The 19,974-nt window shown below is 47.6% G+C and overlaps 1 protein-coding gene across 7 annotated transcripts; it reads right to left on the bottom strand.

Annotated features, from left to right (window-relative positions):
• Window positions 1-276: 276 nt before the first annotated feature.
• On the bottom strand, window positions 277-19,075 carry AMER1 (APC membrane recruitment protein 1). 7 transcript variants are annotated; one of them, XM_039486837.1, is made up of 2 exons: window positions 18,985-19,075; window positions 277-3,847 (listed from the first exon to the last, which is right to left on the bottom strand). In XM_039486837.1, the coding sequence occupies exon 2, from the start codon at window positions 3,751-3,753 to the stop codon at window positions 301-303; it is 3,453 nt and encodes a 1,150-aa protein (XP_039342771.1). In that variant the 5' UTR covers window positions 3,754-3,847; window positions 18,985-19,075; the 3' UTR covers window positions 277-300. The 7 variants fall into 7 exon arrangements, with proteins under 7 accessions (XP_039342771.1, XP_039342770.1, XP_039342772.1 ...); XM_039486836.1 differs by lacking the exon at window positions 18,985-19,075 and adding an exon at window positions 18,578-18,728; XM_039486838.1 differs by lacking the exon at window positions 18,985-19,075 and adding an exon at window positions 18,347-18,430.
• Between the last annotated feature and the right edge of the window lie 899 nt (window positions 19,076-19,974).

Here is a 19,974-nt window from a genome sequence, read left to right as displayed (position 1 = left end):
CAGAGTTTATTATAGTCAGAGTGGTGGTTCACACTGACAAAAACTGGTGCCTCAAGCATTAGTCTACGAAACTAGGAGGTGGCCTACACAAAACCACAACAGAGCACCCACAGCAGTGCAGAACACCAGCAGCATTGTGACTACATACTGCACCCAACTGCAAGAGAAGAGTTCATCTTTGTTGGACCAATTCTAAATGAAAACCACTCATTGAAGCCCACTTTCCCCCTCCCACCACCCCACCCCTCCCCTCCCTGAAAGTTAACCCTTGGCTGCCCTCCCTCACCCCTCCAGTATTAGCTATTTGGCTACCATTACATTCACTGTAGTGCTTTGACAGCTAACAGCCGTGTTCCCATGTACGGGTCCCCCTTTCAGCAGGTCTGCACTGGAGCTTCCATAATGCTCAGCAAAGCAAGCGGAGGGTTTTAAGGTCTCAGTGCCATCGTGAAACTGGAGCGTTCCTTGCGTGATGCCAACAAGTTTGCACTTTGCTCTTTTGTTAGGGGACTGCGTGAAAGCGAAGCTTTGAGGTAAGTCAGCCCCTTTTTCTCCCAAAGGTAGCACGCGAGCCAGCTTTTTGGCCATGTTTTCTCTAGGATACCTGTAGGAGCTAGACACCTCTTGGGCCTGTCTTGTATCAGTCTGCAGAGGTAAATTGGATGGTCTGACCATGTGTCTAGGCATCTGAAGCATTAGATTACTGGCCCCAGTATCCTGGGGCAACCTGTCCGGAGTCTCCCTGGCATTGTTCCATCCAAGGGACACGTAAGGGGAATTCACTTCTGATTGCTCAAATGTATCCCAGTTGCCTTCGACAACGGCAGCCCTTGCAGTCGGAGTACAGCTCCACGGTTTCTCTCCCTCTGAGGAAAGCTCGGCTTTGTACTCTACATGCTGCAACACTGGCCAGGTAAGGACCCCATCAGCTTCTCCTCCTTCGGAAGAAGACAGCTGAATGCTATCCTTGCTTCTGCTCAGCCTGAGGACAGAGTCCTTTTTGCCACTGTCCCATTTAGACCAGAGCTGACAAGGCTTAAGGCCATTCTTGGAGAGAGGCATATCTGCAAGCTCCAACTCCAAGCTCTCCGTGTCAAGCGACCTGCTCCTTCTGTTGATGGAGAGTGGTGCTGGCATGGAGGGGCTCAAGCCGTGCAGGTGCAAATGATGGGGAAGGCTGCCAACACCCCAGTTACAGCTCTGGAAAGAGTCTTGGGGATACCCCAGGAACATTCGTTCATCACATTCGGCAAAGGACTCCTTTTGCACGTAGCTGTCATCAAAGGCCTCAAAGGATGCAGCAATGTCCTCGTCGGCATTCATCTCCAGATGCTGCTCACATTCTCCCTCGCCTTCCTGCTCCACATCCACTATGTCAAACGTGACCATGGTTGGAAGGACAGAAAGGTTCTGAGTGAAGGAAGAACCTGAATCAGAGCTACCAAGGCTTTCAGAGAGGCTGGAGAAGAGAGTGCCGCTGCTAGTGAACTCAACCAGTGCCTGAGTGAAGTTAACAGCATGCTCGGGTTCACATTCACTTTCTGTCTGGGGTTCCCTGAGGCAGTTTTCCACTCTGCTGTGGTGTTCATTTTGAAAACAGCTATCAGGGTCATGTGTTCTGTAGCTGGGATAGGTCACGGTCACAGTTTTGGCTGGGACTAAGCTACTTAGTCCCCCAAACACTGCATGATCCAAATCAGAATCAAACACAGAGTTGTTTTTCATGAGCTGAATAAGGCAACTTCCTTGGGCTTTTTGGCCATTGTAATACTTTTCTGGACACAGTGTCCCCTGAAAATCCCTCCACTCGGGATTTTCCAGTCTCGACACTGAAATCCCAGCATCTACACTTTTGCTCAAAACTGGAGAAGCAACTTGCTCGCTACCAAGGCAACTCTGATTTTTGCCAATTAATTTGGCTGCTCTAGTATTACATTCAATGTATTGCTGGTCTCTGGGACATTTCTCTTTGCTGAGGACATCCAGACGTTTTGCAACTGGTTCCCTCTGAAACTCCCAATATAGCAGCTGTTTCTGAATAGCAGCCAGCCTCTCTTCCTCAGTCTCCATCACTCCGCTGCTCTGCCCCGTCATCTGAATAAGGTTCTTCTCAGCAGGGACAGCAAAGTCTAAGAAGCGGCTGAAGATCTCTGGATGAGATGCTTTGCTCTCAAATAAGGATTCGTTCCCGAGAGAGGGGCTCATCAGGGTGTCATCGGGCTCATAAAACTCATAAAGTGCATCACCGCTGTAACTGTCTCTTGGGAGACGGTCCTTCTTGATTTCCCCGAGTTCATCCTCTGGCCCTGGTGTGGTAGAGTCATAATAACCCTCATCACTATTGGGGGCAGATTCTTGCTGGTCACTGGGCGGCGTTAAGAGCTCTACATCATCCATCACACCTCCAGCGTACAGATGGGCCGCCTCCTCATGTAAGCCGCAAGTCTCCAGCTTGCTATTCACTCCCTGCAGCTTGGGACTGTTTATGGGCTGAGGCAGCTTGGTTTCGTAGCGGCTGTCCGCCTCGGTGGTGCCCTCCCACAGCTGCTGGAGGTACTCCTCTATCTCCTCCGGCGTGGCCATCTCCTCCCCTCCTCCCTGGTAAGTGACAAGGCATGAGCTTCTCTTGGCAGCGTCTCTACTGCGCTCCACGGAGATCGTGCTCTCAGCAATACTGTCGATGTCTGGCTCAGCAATTATGTCTCCACACCCAGTGAGGGAATCAAAACTTTTAAGGGAAGTAACATCTCCAAAGATCAAGCTGAGCTGGTCTCCGGAGTGTACTGAAGGGGGGTCGTTGTCTGGGTAGTCAGGATGGTGTGCGTCAGGGAGGCCACCGTAGGGTGAGCTGGCACAGACAATAGTCTCTGCGTCCAATTTCACATCTAGAATATCGTCTTTGCCCACAGGCACCATTGCTGCATCTCCTTCCGAGCTACTTTGAGCAGCCATGAGCCAGTCAGTGTTTTCTCCAAGGTTGGTCGTTGTGCTCAGTGAGCAGTTACCATCCAAGCTCCCTGTGCATGGTCCGGGGAGAGGGGTGCCTCTTGGACTCTCCTCCTCAGAGGCTCGCTGGGTTTCAGCCCCTGCCCCTTGAGTTTTCTTGGCTTGCTCTCCATCCCCACAATCAGCAGCCCACTCCACTTTCTCAGATTCAGCAGTTTTGTTCTTTCTGTGGCGCCGGATGCTGTTGAAAAGCCCCTTCAGCCCTTTCTTGGGTCTAGGGAAGGACAACGATTTGTCTCCATTGGGCTTTTTCTCAAAGCCCTCGGCACTCCCCAAGGGAGAGCTCTCCTGCCTGCCAAACTCAAATTTGATGCTGGCGTCTGTTGCCAAGTGAGCGCTCTGAGAGCTTGGCAGTGGGCGAGGATGTGAGTCCATCCCACCATTCAAGGGGCTCTCCAACCGCAACCTCCCTGTCCCATCCTCATACGCAACGTCGCTGATCCCATCGTGCGTCTTACTTTTACTGAGACTCTTTTTGGAGGCTCCCTTCCCTTGGCCTTTATTTTTTCCTCCAAAGAAGCTTGGCAGGGTGCATATGCTCCTCTTCCCCCCAAAGAGCTTGAAGGCAGTTTTCTTCAGCTTGCCAGGGGGTGCCTGCTCCACAGCCACGACAGAAACATCGCTCCATTCAGGCAGCCGGTCACCTGCTCTGCTCTCCTCCCGCTTCCGGTCTCCTCCCTCAACTTGCCTGCAGATGACAGATGGAGAGCTGGTTCCAACGGCCTCCTCTGTACAGCACGTTTCCATGGCAGCTGTTACAGCCAGGTATATTTAGCTGGAAATAAAGATTTTGGTAGCAAAGTCTTCTTCAGGGCGTGTGGACCAAAACATCATGATTGATCTAAAGGGACGAAAGAAAGAAGAGACACATGAGAAACCATTAATGCTTGGCTTGGAATCACTTGAGTGGGTGAAACAAGGCAAAGAGGTCAGGCACATTCATGACCACAGCTGGAACACTAGCTAGTGAGACCTCTACAATGCACTCGATAGGTTAGTTCTTTTTATCATCTCTCCTCTCACTAATGACTGGGGTTTGAACTTAATGCTGGTTGCCAGACTGCTAGTTCGTTAAGCCTCCATTTTATCCTCAAGGCAGAAGTACCACTTCCTCAATATAAACACTTCCCATATGGAGAGACAGATTTGCTTTCTCTGGCTCATTGTGGTTGTCTGAGAGCACGTGTGTTGTGGCCACATCTCCACAGAGTACTGGACTAAGATCCACCAAACTCACTGCATTGACTTTAGTCACCACCAACTTTCCAGTATTAGTTAGCCTCCGATTTCAGCGCCTCTTTGATTCTCCAGAACAATTCTCCAAAATATTCCCTATTTTGAGCTTAACATTTAAATACAACCAATTCAAAGAGCAAGCACTAAAATGACAGTGTTTCTCTGAATAAAAAGAGTGATTTTTATTTGCACTAGATTTCACTTGTCTTTAAACATCTTTCAGGAAAGCTAGAATTACATTAAAAATCAGTTCAGTACAAACCTCCCTGATCAGATTATCTCAGAAACACCACAGATAGAGGCTTTAATCTCACGCTGACTCGATGTGAGCAAAATAAAATTATTATTTCTTTTTGGCGTTGGGACAGGGATGGGGGGGGGGAGAATAAATCCAGTGAAAATTGTTATGCACTGCTGGTCTTTTAAGCCTGCAGCTTAGATTTTTCTGGTCTTAGGCCAGCAAAGCTTCTCTCCACCCCAAGTTTAAACAAAGATCCTGTATTGGGGGCGAGGGGGGAGGGAAGAAAAAAAACCACCTAAATCATGGGCCTCCTAACACCCACGACTTGAGTGTAAATCCTGATTGTGAAGGATTTTACTGGAATCTCTTGGGGACCTGGCAGTCACTGGAGGAACAAGAAAGCAGCATTTTTATTGGCTTCTATTATTAATAAAAGCCTTGGCATTCACTCTGCTCACTAAAATTAATGGCTAAGCAGCAGATGGGGCAGGTTGTAATTACATTAAAGTGATGGTTACTAGAACGTTACAAAACAGAGTGATACGCAGGTAGCGATTTGAAAACTGAATTCATCCTCCCCTCCCCCCTACAGACTGTTGCGCTGCAGAGACAGCACATATGGTACCTAAGCATGCACAAAGAATGAAAGCAAAGGAGGGCACTTTGCCACACCATACCTGGCTCTGCACGGTACAACTCGGGAGTTTAGTACAGTATTAGAGCTTGGGACTGGGAATTAGGCACTATTTCTAGCTCTGCTGTTGATTTGCTGTGTGATCTCAGAGAAGTCAACCACTCTATTGCTCAGTTTCACTCCTCTGAGAAGCGGGGGGAGAGGAGATACTGACCTGCCTCACTAATTTCACTGGTGTGTATAATGGACTTAGCGGTTCCTGCAACAGAAGTATTCACTTGTGACATACACAGTATACCCACCCCAAGTTCCACTGTAGGAGATCCCTTGTTGCTTGGCAAACGTATGTAAGTCATTGGTAAATTTGATTAAACAACATTATTGGGATGCACGATATTATGCTTTGGCCATCCTTCCTGTTAACTCCACCCATGCTAGGGCGTGTGCATTTACCCAAGCAGGAAAGAGAAGGGAGGAATGAAACTTAGGGTATGCCTACACTGGCAGAGTTACATCACCAGCAGATACATCGCCACTCAAAGAGCAAAGAAGGGAAACCGCTGTTGTGTTTTCACACTGTCAGCTGCCTGCACAATAGCGTGTTCACTTGCAGTGGTATTCGGAACAGTACACTCTGGGCAGCTATCCCAGAGAATCTCTTCCGCCGCTAAGAGTTGTGGGAAGGCGGAGGGGGGGGGTCGCATGGCACCTGGGTCCTGTCCCAATGTTCCATGATGCATTGCTTCGCATCCCAGCAATCCCCTTCCATCCGCATTTGGCACCATCTTTCAACGGTTTGCGTACTGCACACTCTGCCTCTTCAGTCTGCAGGAATGGATCCCGCACTCTTGACCAATATGCTGCTCACTCTCACTAAACATGTCATGAATGGCAGTGGAGTTATTCCTTAAACCACAAAGGCAAGAGGAGTGCGACATTGATCTCGCCATGCCTAGTAGCTACGACACGAGATTTCTTGTGGCATTCATGGAGGTGCTGACCACAGTGGTCCTCTGCTTTTGGGCTTGGGAAACAAGCACTGAGTGGTGGCATCACATTGTGACATACGTCTGGGATGACGAGCAGTGTGGCTGCAGAACTTTCGGATGAGGAAAGTCACATTTTTTGACCACTTGGGCCTAAAAAGATGTGTTTCCAACTTGAGTTTAGTTAACTCAGGTTAACTAAAACAAAGTAAAATCCTCCTAGTGAAGACAAGACAGTTTGTAGTTTCCCACAGATTAGCAGGCCGAGGTAAATCCGAGCCTCCCCTAGAGCAGGCTGAGTTAAAGACGAGCTCCAGCTTCACTAGGAATTTTCTACACGTCGAGGCTAACTCGACTGAAGAACACACTTTTTTTTTCGCCCGCTCCTGAAAATGCATCACTGGGGTAGGCAATACTGTTAGCACAAATGCTGGTCCCACAGCAGGGAGATGCCTGTTGTTGCAAATGGCATAGTGTTGGGGGGGGGGGGGGAACTATTGAAAAAGCACTTCCACTGCAAAAATGTAGTACAAAAAAATTAAAAAAAAAATAAACAGGAAAATATTTATTTTAAAGTTCACCCTGGCTCAAAAGCAGCACTGCTAACAATGTATACCCACTCTGTAACCACAGGACTAAACCAGAAATATAGTTGCCAGGGGCAAAAAAGTATCCTTAAGAAAACGAACAAGGTTAGAAGCCATGGTGGGATGAGACTGCATTAGCATTAGGCTTTTTTGGGGGGGGGAGGGGGGGGAGGGGGCTAGATTTTGTTTGTCCTAGAATAACCACCACCACCTATTACTAACATAGTGCTTTTCCTCAGTAGATCTCAAAGCACTTCACAATCTTTAATGTATGGAGCCTCAGAACACCCCTTGAGGTAGGGAAGCATTATTATCCCCATTTTACACATGGGGAACTGAGGCACAGCAAGGCTAAGGGACTTGCCCAAGGTCTCCCCATGTCCTAGGCCAGAGCCCTAGCCATCCTTCTGCTCTCAGTAGGATAAACTCAGTCAGCCACCAGCATTTTAAACATGTCATCATGCTCCGCCAGCATACAGTTATACAACCCAGTGTTAGGACATCAGCAGCTATCTGAAGCACTGTCTACAGTAGCAATATCCATTGCTACTACTGGGGAAGCTGAACTGATGGCAACAGTATATGAGATGGTTTTTAAAAAAAATAGCTCCTCGTCTACATCATTATACAAGGCAGGTTTACATATCACAATGGGAGAACATCCAAGTCCTGTCTGCAGTAAATGGTGGGTACTAATTATCCAAGTTTTTTTTCCTGTACAGACACACCCAGAATCGCCAAACAAGATCACAGCCCCAGTGGGCAAGACTACAGTCAGAGACAGGCCCTAACCCACAGTGCTTAAAAACTAAAAACAGACATGATGCCGCAGAGCGGAGATATATTCCAAGACTTGTGTTAGAGAATCACGTACCTGCACAACTGACAACTTCCTAGTGCTATAGCAACTTTCCTTCTTTATCTATATAGACAGGGGAAAACAGTGTTCACATTGCATGCAGCCTGGCCTTGATTTTGGCTGAGACACAAATTTTTCTGATCATGCTGGCAAGAAGAGAAAGATATTATACAGACACTCCTAACTACAGCAGAGAATCTTGCTAGTCAGTGGATCTCTCTATACAGTTACACACCTTCATCTAAGTATGGTGGCAAAATGCGAATGACTTTTGCCCAAATCATTTGCAGAGGATCATGCTGGCCCCTTAATGTTTTGACAAAAAAAGTTTAAAGAAAATCCATCGTTGACTCTGTTAGCCGTGGCGTTTAAAAGACAACAAAAAACTCCCCCATTCTGCATTCTACAGACATGGGAAAATATCACCTCTGGATTCAGGGACATTTTATTCCATTAATAGCCATGTGTAATCACCTTGTTGAGTCCCTCTGCTTCACGTGGACTGACACCTCTGATAGTAAACTGGCTGCTATCTTTTCATTGTGTTGCATCAGAGATTGTTTTCAGTCAATCAAAGAAAACTAATCAGTGGGTGCACATGGTATTTACTCCAGGCTGCCACAGTTTGTTTAACCCTGTGCTATTTCTCTGCAAACAAGTTAAACTGGAAGCTAAATGCAGAGTCATTCTGTGCAGTAGACAGCACTTTAAGTTGTCAGAGCCAGATCCTGCATTCCCACTGTACTTGGGACTCACACTGAAACCAATGGGAGTTTAGGATAAGCTAGGATTCACAATCATACCACGACCAATTAATTCTCACAGCTGCCAGCCAGCAGAGTACCACCACTCCCACATTATAAAGGGGAGGTGGTGAATTAAGAGACTTGCCGAAAGCCACAGAGGGAGGGATTTGGTAGCAGAGTCAGGAATTGAATACAGAAGATCCTGAGAGTACAGCTCTCGGAGCCAGGAACACAGCTACTGCCAGTGCTCAGGCAGTTCTGTTTGTTTAAAACAAAAATCTATATAATTAGGAATAAAAAAAAAAAAACACTCAGTGACATATCTCCTACTTTGCCATTATTTTTAAATGCAAGCTTCCCACATGGCTTTAAAGCTTTACAAAGACTAGGAACTACCCTAGCGTTCAAGTCAAATATTTAAAACAGAACCCAGCTCTTTCAGGCACTTATTGTTCTGGCATCGTAGGCAACATTTGGGTTTTACTTGAATGCAAGAATTAAATTCCTATTTTTTTCTATTCCTTGGTGAGGAGCTGGGTGTTTCCTTAGTGGGAACACTGAGGAAATAAAACCCACAATGTTAGGCATCAGAGAGGTAGCCATGTTAGTCTGGTTCTGTAAAAGCAGCAAAGAATCCTGTGGCACCTTATAGACTAACAGACGTTTTGCAGCATGAGCTTTCGTGGGTGAATGCCCACTTTGTTGGATGCAAGAGTGGAAATTTCCAGGGGCAGGTAAATATAAGCAAGCAAGAAGCAAGCTAGAGATAACGAGGTTAGATCAATCAGGGAGGATGAGGCCCTGTTCTAGCAGTTGAGGTGTGAAAACCAAGGGAGGAGAAACTGGTTCTGTAGTTGGCAAACCATTCACAGTCTTTGTTTAATCCTAAACTGATGGTGTCAAATTTGCAAATGAACTGAAGCTCAGCAGTTTCTCTTAGAAGTCTGGTCCTAAAGTTTTTTTGCTGGAGGATGGCCACCTTAAGATCTGCTATTGTGTGGCCAGAGAGGTTGAAGTGTTCTCCTACAGGTTTTTGTATATTGCCATTCCTAATATCTGATTTGTGTCCATTTATCCTTTTCCTTAGAGACTGTCCAGTTTGGCCGATGTACATAGCAGAAGAGCATTGCTGGCATATGATGGCATATATTACATTGGTGGACGTGCAGGTGAATGAACCGGTGATGGTGTGGCTGATCTGGTTAGGTCCTGTGATGGTGTTGCTGGTGTAGATATGTGGGCAGAGTTGGCATCGAGGTTTGTTGCATGGATTGGTTCCTGAGCTAGAGTTACTATGGTGCGGTGTGCAGTTACTGGTGAATGTTAGGCAGTTAGCAGCAGAGAACTCATGCAAAACTTCCAAGAGAGATTGCAAGCAATGTGTTATCAGATTATCTGTTATCATCAGAGGCATTGTTTCACTCAAAATGTAGTTTCACACAGCAGTAGTTTCTCTTTGCAAGCAGCTTAGCAAAGGTAAACAAACAGTTGAGACGATATTTATAGCTATGAATAGGAACCAACAATGTCTGGAATGTAGCAAATATAACAGCACCAGATAGCCCAATGGTAATTCTACTACAGCCTTGTCTACACCACTTTAACTATATATACACACTGCATAGTTAAAGAGGTACAACTCGCCTACTGTACAGAGAAAAGCTGTACCAGAATAAGCACAGTTATACTGATATTATTGCATCCACACTAGAGGGTCTACTCGTATAACTGTTTGTTTAAAATAAATAAATAAATCCACACACACTCTCACAGTTTAACTATTTATTTTGGTTAAGGAGCTATGTGTAGACGAGGCCTTATGCTGCTAAAACAGATCTCCCCAGTCCCTATGCATAATATGTAGGGCCCTACCAAATTCGCAGGCCATTTTAATCAATTTCATGGTCAGCAAGCTCCCTCCGTCCTGAGCCCTGTTGTGTCTCCTCCTCACCTCCCCCCCGCCCTGTGGAGATGGGATATAGGGGCTGGGGGAAAGACACCCTGACATCAGCGCCCGCCCCCTCCCCTCAGCACAGCAAGCAGGAGGCTCCTGGGAGCAGCTCCAAGGCAGAGGGCAGGAGCAGCATGCCAGTGTGGGGAGGGACAGCTAAAGTGCATGGCACTGGAGAGCCTGCTGGGTGGCCACTCAGCTGCGCAGCTTAGAGGGAACTTAGGTCCTGACTCAAAAAGGATGTTTTGTTGGGTTTTTTTTGGGGGGGGGGGTCGCAAGGCTATTGGTCGGGGAAGGGGGGTTGCAGCACTGCTACCCTTACTTCTGCACTGCTGCTGGCAGCAGCACTGCCTTCAGAGCAGTATGGGCTGGCCAGGAGCCCAGCTCTGAAGGCAGAGCCACTGCCAGCAGCAGCACAGAAGTAAGGATGGCATGGGATGGTATTGCCACCCTTACTTCCGCTCTGCTGCCTGCAGAGCTGGGCCCTCAGTCAGCAGCTGCCACCCTTCAGCTGCCCAGCAGCTGCCACCCTTACTTCTGCACTGCTGCTGGCGGGGTGCTGCCTTCAGAGCAGGGTGACAGACCAGCAATCACTACTCTACAGCCAGCCAGCTCAGAAGGCAGTGCAGAAGTAAGGGTGGCAATGCCGTGACTCCCCCAAAATAACTTTTGACCCGACCCTGCAATTCCCTTTTGGGTCAGGACCCCCACTTTGAGAAACGCTGGTCTCCCCTGTGAAGTCCGTATAGTGTAAGATAACAGCACACAAAAGACCATATTTCACAGGGGGAGACCAGATTTCATGGTCCGTGATGCATTTTTCCATGGCCGTGAATTTTAATGTATTATTTTTAGTAATATGACTATGCAGCCACAAACAGACAACTGTTGCTCCAGTTCTCATTTAAAAAAAAAAAAAAAAAAAAGTATTTCTAGCCCAGATGTAATCTGATGCAGTGACATCTGCTTGGGCCTGCAAACAGCCTGCACCGGTAGTCTGAAGAGCCATGAACCGTTCCCATTTGGAATGGGCACCCGCATGGCCCCACAATATGCCAATATTTTTATGGCTGACCTGGAACAACGCTTCCTCAGCTCCCGTCCACTCACGCCCCTTCTCTGCCTACGCTACATTGATGACATCTTCATCATCTGGACCCATGGGAAAGAGACTCTGGAAAAATTCCACCACGATTTCAACAGCTTCCACCCCACCATCAACCTCAGCCTGGACCAATCTACACGGGAGGTCCACTTCCTAGACACTACGGTGCAAATAATTGATGGACACATTAACACCACCCTATACCGAAAACCTACCGACCGCTATGCCTACCTTCATGCCTCCAGCTTCCATCCCGGGCACACCACAAGATCCATTGTCTACAGCCAAGCACTGAGGTACAACCGCATCTGCTCTAACCCCACAGACAGAGACCAACACCTACAAAATCTCCAACAAGCATTCTCAAAACTACAGTACCCGCACGAGGAAATAAGGAGACAGATCAACAGAGCCAGACGTGTACCCAGAAGCCTCCTACTGCAAGACAAATCCAAGAAAGAAACCAACAGGACTCCACTGGCCATCACATACAGTCCCCAGCTAAAACCCCTCCAGCGCATCATCAGGGATCTACAACCCATCCTGGAGAATGATCCCACACTTTCACAGGCCTTGGGTGGCAGGCCAGTCCTCGCCCACAGACAACCTGCCAACCTGAAGCATATTCTCACCAGTAACTGCACACCGCACCATAGTAACTCTAGCTCAGGAACCAACCCATGCAACAAACCTCGATGCCAACTCTGCCCACATATCTACACCAGTAACACCATCACAGGACCTAACCAGATCAGCCACACCATCACCGGTTCATTCACCTGCACGTCCACCAATGTAATATATGCCATCATATGCCAGCAATGCCCCTCTGCTATGTACATCGGCCAAACTGGACAGTCTCTAAGGAAAAGGATAAATGGACACAAATCAGATATTAGGAATGGCAATATACAAAAACCTGTAGGAGAACACTTCAACCTCCCTGGCCACACAATAGCAGATCTTAAGGTGGCCATCCTGCAGCAAAAAAACTTCAGGACCAGACTTCAAAGAGAAACTGCTGAGCTCCAGTTCATCTGCAAATTTGACACCATCAGCTCAGGATTAAACAAAGACTGTGAATGGCTTGCCAATTACAGAACCAGTTTCTCCTCCCTTGGTTTTCACACCTCAACTGCTAGAACAGGGCCTCATCCTCCCTGATTGAACTAACCTCGTTATCTCTAGCTTGCTTCTTGCTTGCATATATAAACCTGCCCCTGGAAATTTCCACCACTTGCATCTGAAGAAGTGGGTATTCACCCACGAAAGCTCATGCTGCAGAACGTCTGTTAGTCTATAAGGTGCCACAGGATTCTTTGTTGCCCATTTGGAATGTTACTCTGAAGCCTAATGAGGATACACGGAAATGTCAACATCGTAAAAAGTATCAGAGGGGTAGCCGAGTTAGTCTGCATCCACAAAAACAACGAGGAGTCTGGTGGCGCCTTAAAGACTAACAGATTTATTTGGGCATAAGCTTTCGTGGATAAAAAAACCCACTTTTCCATACATCTGAAGATTTTTTTTATCCACGAAAGCTTATGCCCAAATAAATCTTTTAGTCTTTAAGGTGCCACCAGACTCCTCATTGTTTTTAACATTGTAAACTATTTCACTGCTGAGCCTTTTAGCAGAAACATCTGTGTTCCTCTATTGCTCTGGGTGCATTGCCAAATATCTGAGTGGGATTTAGTGGAACTGCCACTAGCAGTCCAGGTTTTTTGGGGAGGTGGTGAAAATGAGGAATTAAACCCCTTTACCCAAAGGGACAAAGATATAGGAAATGCACCCTCTTCTGAGAGCCAAAAGACATCTCCCTCCCCCACACCCCAAACTTCTACAAAGCCTATTATGCACCGTCAGTGCAAATGCCTGCAGCACACTAGAAACACTGGGGGCAAAACAAACGGGTATACTGGATTGATTGTACTACACTGGGATGTGACAAGTAGTAACAGGCCGGGGGGGGGGGGGGGGAGAGGCAAAGTTGGAAAGGAGGTGTCAGTGTAATGTACTTCTGGAGTTCACGCCAAATAATTTAAGCTAGTGTATTGCATAGGACATGGAGGAGGAGGTGTGGGAGATTCAGTTTGGTGCTCTACATAACTCTGTTGCAGAGAGAATTAAAAAAAAAAAAAAAGTCACCCCTCCCCGCCATAAGTCACAAGTACAAGTTCCATTTTACACACGGTTTTGCTGTCACTGCTGGCAAACAAACAGCAGTTTGTAGAGAACAGTACTTACCTACTTATAACATTAGTACTTTGCTTTAGAAAAAAACGTTGTAGTTGCTGATACCAGCAGATATGAAAATTCTAAAATATGCTGCCATGGTCCCAAAATAAGCTGTCATAAATTACCTTTGTTAACAAAAACTCTGAAAGCATCACACAATTAAAGAGCGTGTCCTGTTGGAAATCTGCAGTCACAGTGACCTTCCATAACAGACTATCCACCAGGAAAGTTTTAAAAGAGTCAGCACTGAGGCCTGGTCTAAACTGAAGTTTTATACCATTATAATTATCATCGGTGAAATTGTTATCCCAATACAACTTCTATTGTGGACAGAACTATACCTGTATAAATGTGCCTTATACACTGCTACCTCGATATAACGCCACCCGATATAACATGAATTTGGATATAGCGCAGTAAAACAGTGCTCTGGGGGGCGAGGCTGCATGCTCCGGCAGATCAAAGCAAGTTCAACATAACACAGTTTCACCTATAACGCGGTAAGATTTTTTGGCTCCCAAGGACAGTGTTATATCGAGGTAGAGGTGTACTAGTACAGCTTATTCTGCTTTCCTTACAGGAGTAAGCTTTACTTGGACAGGGCACCTTTACACTGGTATAACTATGGCCACATGAGGGGGGTGTACTTCTTTAATCTATAGTGGTACAGTTACACAGCAGTACTACGATTGTAGTTAGCCAGACCTTGCCCACCAGAACCCTAACTGTACTTTTTGGACAGACATTTTGTCATTATAAAAACAAGCATTTTGATTGATAAAAATGGAATATAACAGGTGTCTCAAAGACATCTTGTGAAGAACCAGTTAAAACTGAGATACATGGTCACTTTAAGAAGGTCCATTAAACTTATCTGTACTGTTTTCCCCACCTCACAGAGTGTGTTACCAATAAATCTGCACTGGGACAGGAAGAATTGACTGGATGGCTTAAGGCAGTGGTCCCCAACGTGATGCCTGTGGGTACCATGGCGCCCGCCAGGGCATTTGTGTGTGCCCGCCTAGTGCCCAGCAGGGGAGAGAAGCCGCAGCCCTGTGCCTGACAGGGATAGAGAACTCAGGCTGCGGGCGCGCTGTTCTCTGTTGCAGGCAGGCACGGAGCCCGCCTAGTGCCCAGCACGGGAGAGAAGCCGCAGCCCTGAGCCTGCCGGGGACAGAGAACTCCGAGGCTGCAGGCGCCAGTGTTCTCTGTTGCCGGCAGGTGCGGGGCCTGCCTAATGCCCCGCAGGGGAGAGAAGCTGTGGCCCCGTGTCTGCCAGGGACAGAATGCTCCAGGGCTGCGAGCTGTGGGCGCTGTGTTGTCAGTCCCCAGCAGGTGCGGGACCCGCCTAGTGCCAAGCAGGGGAGAGAATCCGGGCCCCCGCGCCTGCTGGGGACAGAGTACTCCGGGGCTGCGAGCATAGGTGTTCTCTGTCCTCGCGGCTTCTCTCTGGATTCATATATTATGTAATATTAAATATGATTTTTTTTGTATTATTTAATGTACAAATACAAAATAAGCCTTGAAAAATTGTTGGCGCCCGCCACACTCTTCTGAAAACATGAATGTGCTACTGGTCACAAAAAGGTTGGGGACCACTGGCTTAAGGAGTGGGACACAGAACCTTTCACTCTAGTTCGTCAGTTCAGCCCAGATTTTGGTTGTGATGGAAATAGTTAGAACCCAGGTGTAGTGACCAATGGCGAATGTCTTGAGTTGGTGAGTTTCTGTCCAACTTCCAGGAAACAGGCATTCATATCAAAAGCCACCATCACTATCTGCATCTTTGTCTGAAACCAAATCTAGCAGGGAGGTCAGAGACTGAATCAACTAGGAAACTGAACTCCTCTCAAATCCCTAGGAGGAAGCGCTACAAGTGGGAGGCAAATCCTTGGGTGGGGTTGTAGTACAGCTTTCTTCCCATTGTGTCCAATGTGTAAACAGAGGAAGTCAATCACCACAGCTGCCAATCCAGCAACTTTCCAAGCTCTAAATTTGCTTTTGTCACCAACTTCTGTTCCTCACTTAAGAGTTTCTCCCTCCCCTTTCAGGAAAAAAAAAAAACTATTTCATGTTTCACAGTGTTTGAGCATCAGAAAGATGGAATTGGAGCAAACTGACACTGACGTGTAGAGGAATAAGGCGCTGGGAAGCAGGCATGATCTGGCCATCAACTACATTCCTGCTCCAGCTCTGAGCTACTCTGAAAGAGAAACACATTCAGGGGATGGAATGCGAGTTAAAAAAACCTGGTGTGGAGGGAAAAGCAAGCTAAGCACTGACCTGGTAAAGTGTCATGCAAAGGAACTTTAACATGGAACAACTTTATTTACTTTCAGAGGCGGCCAAAAAGGATGTCCATCCCCGCAACTGATTTTATCTGTCTACCATGACACCCACCACCTGGGTGAAGGTGAAAGGAGAACATCCATGCACCAATGGAACAAAGTCGTGGAAGAATGAAAGAAACATCTGAAGAAACAGCTCAGCCAAACCTCAAGAATAAGTCAGATGTTCTCCTCACGCATGCTTAGCTCATTATTATCACAGCTACAAGAATTGATAGTAAGCAAATTACTACAGAAGTTGCACTTTAAAAGAAACTGAATATTTTTGCAAGCAGGGTGTAAAAATAACAGCTCCTCCTGGAGAACTCCCAGCACCTCCATTAGTCTGCTACAGAATTAGAAAGCAGATTCCTCCTACGTATGCATTCCTCTGCCTCTCCCTATTTGAAACCCTGTATGTACAGCTTTGTTTGTGTTCTTTGCTATTAAGCAGGGGACCAACTTACGTCTGACAACTGTCTCTCCTTCCCTTCATATCTGGCAAGTGTTTTACTCATTTACACAAAGAAAAAAGTCAGAAAATAACTACTACAATAAAAGCAAGAAAGTGTTAAGTTTCCAACCAAAACCACAGATCTAAAGACCCAACACTGGGGACGACTGGATCCGAAATATGCTACTTGGGTCCCTTTAATAATAAACTGAAATTCAAATACCAATGACTTAAATATTTCAATGCTTACTCAGGCTAAAACAGTGACAGACGGGCTTTAAGAAATATGATTAAGTCCGTAACCTATCAGGTATAAAAACAGGATAAACAAGGGAAGCTGGATGCCAGATTCAGTTAATATGCACTGGTTTTGCCATGCAATTTGTTTAAACGTTCTATATATCTGCTGTTGTGGACAGTGGGTTTCTGCTGGACTCAATGCTATTTGGGTCTGAATTCAGTGTTGTATGCCAGTCTGGGGCACCAGCTGAGAGGTCTGATGAGGGATTTGTCCCAAAGAAGTTTGGTGGCAGGTTTGACTGCAACAACAAAACTTATTGCAGTGTTCTTTTCCTACCCACCTGACTTTCAGCAAGGCCTTCTGCCTGCCCTAATCTTCCACCTTGGCATTAAAAGGGGAGCAATAAGAAATTTGGCTTAGGACATGCAAAGCCATTTACAGTCAAATCTCTTCAGTGCAAAAGTTGAAAGTACTGCACAAGCAGCCTTCTGTTTACAAGGGTTTCTGTGAATGGCTGGGTCAGATGATGACCAGCAAAGAGGTGCAGTATCTATGGGCTCAATTAAATTGAAAGAAATAACAGTTCCAGTAAAGCCTCAAACACAGTCTCCTTTTCAATAACAAGTCAGAACAGCTCATGTGATTCTCAGAACCCCTACAAAGTCTAAGAGAGCTTCCCATCCATCCCCAGAATCCCCTACATGCAATACCAGGAATTTTGGGGGCAAAACATGATTCAAGTTATTTAAAAAAATTCAAATGCATTTTTGTTTGACGTTCACATAAACATCTCCCTATGGGGTTTGTCAAATTTTGCAACATTGTGCTAGCGCATGAGAACTAGCCACATCTCTTCACATGGTCCAAGCTAAGCAAAATACAACAAACAGCATTAGCGGTGAAGGAGTTAATTTGCTTTAAGAGAGTTTGTTTTAATTAATGCCACAGGTAAAGCATTTTAATGTATTATTTTTAGTAAGCCAGCCTCAGGAAAATAACAACTTCTACTCACACAATGACAAACTGAAAGATAATCTTGTTACCAGGTTAAACTGGGAGGCAGATGTTTAGAGAAGCAGGATGCCATCAGTGATTTAGATTTCTCAGTAGCTGAAGACACAAAGCTTCTGTGTTCCACACTTACATATCAAATACCAGCAATTTAGAGCACTCAGGGATCAACTGCTTTGAGCCTTGCGCTGGGGAGGAGCAGTGAAGGGGAGACAGGAGAGGGAACTAGAACTCTGATCATCACTGGTTTTATTTCAATAGAAACCCTTGAGAAATGCAAAGTTTACACAGCAGAGGACAATAAACCATCTCTCACATTAACAGTGCGTACTCCTTATTTTGATGACACCATGCAGAGATACCCACCGAGCCAGAGCTATCTGGGGACGGGCAGAGACCACCCACCTGTCTCCCTGAGTCTGTTGATTCCCTCCCGGGAAGAGGGATTACACGTGAAAATAAACAGAGCAGACACAAGCACCCAGGTACCCAGGCGTGTGTCGGTGCTGGTGCAGAGGCGGCAGCAGGGGTGTGAGACACCAGCTGCTCCAACAAATCAACCACAACAAAGCTGCACAGCTCCGGGCCTACAAGGCGGCGGGGGAGGGGAGGGGAGGGGAAGGGGGGGGGGGGCCCTCCCTGCATCCCTGAGCCAGCTGGCTCTGCAGCCCCATGCCCCCCAAGCCGGCCCAGCAGACAGCGCGCCGGGCCTGCCCCAGCTCACCCTAGCCGCGCTCACACAAAAGGGAGCCAGCAAATCGCCGCTCGGACACCTGAGCGTGAGGGCCACGGGCACAGGCAGCGCGCGGTGCATCGCCCCGGGAGGGAGGGAGCGGCCGGCCGGCCCGCCCAGCGGGAGGGACGGACACAGCCACATGCAGCCCGGCGACATGACTGCGGGAGGAAGGTGCAGCCCAGGCTCCTCCTGCTGGTGCTGCGAGCGCGCCCCACTTACCGCGCGCCGGCCGGGCTCCCTCGCCTCTGCCCCGGGCAGCGCCGCCGCCGCTGGCGCGGCAGGAAGTTCCCAGCCTGTGCATTGTCCGCGCTCTTCCCCCGGCGCCGAGCAGCCTCGGCCTTTCGCCCGCTCCGCCCCGCCCGGCAGCGGGGGCAGGGCCGCCGTGCAAGTGACAGGCTGGAGAGCCAGTGACGCGCGGCTGAGGAGGGGCCGGCCCGGCCCAGCCCAGCCGGCTCAGCTCCGGCTCCCCGCCCCGACTTCCCTTCCCGACCCCCCCCCGGGCTTGGCGGCGGGCTGCCGGCGCGGCACTTCAGCAGCGGAGCGAGCTCCCCGGCAGCTGGATCGCCCGTCACCGCAGTTCAGGGGCAGGGAGGGGTGAAGGGAGAAAGGGAGCCGGCTACAGGCACCTCGCTCAAAGTGATGGAGCTCGATGCTAATGAATGAAATCCAGGTATTTCTCTCTCCTGTCACGCGAATTAGTTGCCCTAGGCGAGTGTTTCTGCGGACCCCTTTTAAAGCCCAGCAGGGAGTGTGGTGGTCGGTGCCGTGTGATGGAAAGCAGCAGTATACAACGCTGTGTTTGCCCACTGTCCCACCACCAGGATCTAGGGGGAGAGTCAGCAGTAGAACCGGTGTCCTTACTCCAGCTGCCCCGATCTAAAGTGCTTTTCATTTCAAAAGACCTCCAAGTGCTTCATAAGCTGTAGTCACAGAGCACCACTGAAATACTGCCACTGCTGGGGTGGAATGCGAGTACAGCCGCTGGAAGGAGAGTATGATCAAAAGAGGTGTGGAAGCCAGGAAATAATTAACAAGGATTTGAAGGGATTTTAATGAATGTCAGTTACTTAGCATGAGTTAGGCTAGCTGTGACCCTAATGACGTGAGACTTGTAGAAGCAAGGATAGTGTGAGTCGAGAGGACAAGAACTGTGTACAAAGTTATTACGACCTTGCAACAGTCTAACCAAATATGCAGGCTTGCTTTTCTTAGTAGTGAGACAAATAAGATAGCAGAAAGGCTTATGTATAAACAAATGCAATTGTTTTCTCTTTACTGTCTCCATGATTGCTAGCTATTGTCTGTAACAAAGGTATAAAGCTTGCTGTAATTGTTAACCAGTTGAGAGACCTGTCCGGGACTGGGGTGACCCTGTGTCCTATGGCACTCTCTCCCTCCATTGTAATTACTGGAGAAATAATAAAGTATTTGATTTTGCTGCACCCAAACAAAAAGCGAGAACTGAGTTTTTCTCCGACAGAGGATATGGGGTCCACTAGTGGTTAGTTAGGGAAAACTGGAGTTGGGACACCTAGATTCTGTTCTTGACTCTGTCACAACCACATGGGATTATGGTGTGACTTTAGGCAAATCATGTAACCTCAATTTGCCGGAGT

This window comes from Mauremys reevesii, linkage group 9 (genome assembly GCF_016161935.1).
Source record: "Mauremys reevesii isolate NIE-2019 linkage group 9, ASM1616193v1, whole genome shotgun sequence".
In the NCBI taxonomy this organism is placed as follows: Eukaryota; Metazoa; Chordata; order Testudines; family Geoemydidae; genus Mauremys; species Mauremys reevesii.
The sequence above is the reverse complement of the archived record's forward strand: the minus strand, read 5'-3'. Positions and strand labels throughout refer to the sequence as shown.

Excerpts from the sequence above, each read along its gene's own strand:
- AMER1 (XM_039486837.1), bottom strand. The coding sequence starts at position 3,753 with ATGGAAACGTGCTGTACAGAGGAGGCCGTTGGAACCAGCTCTCCATCT.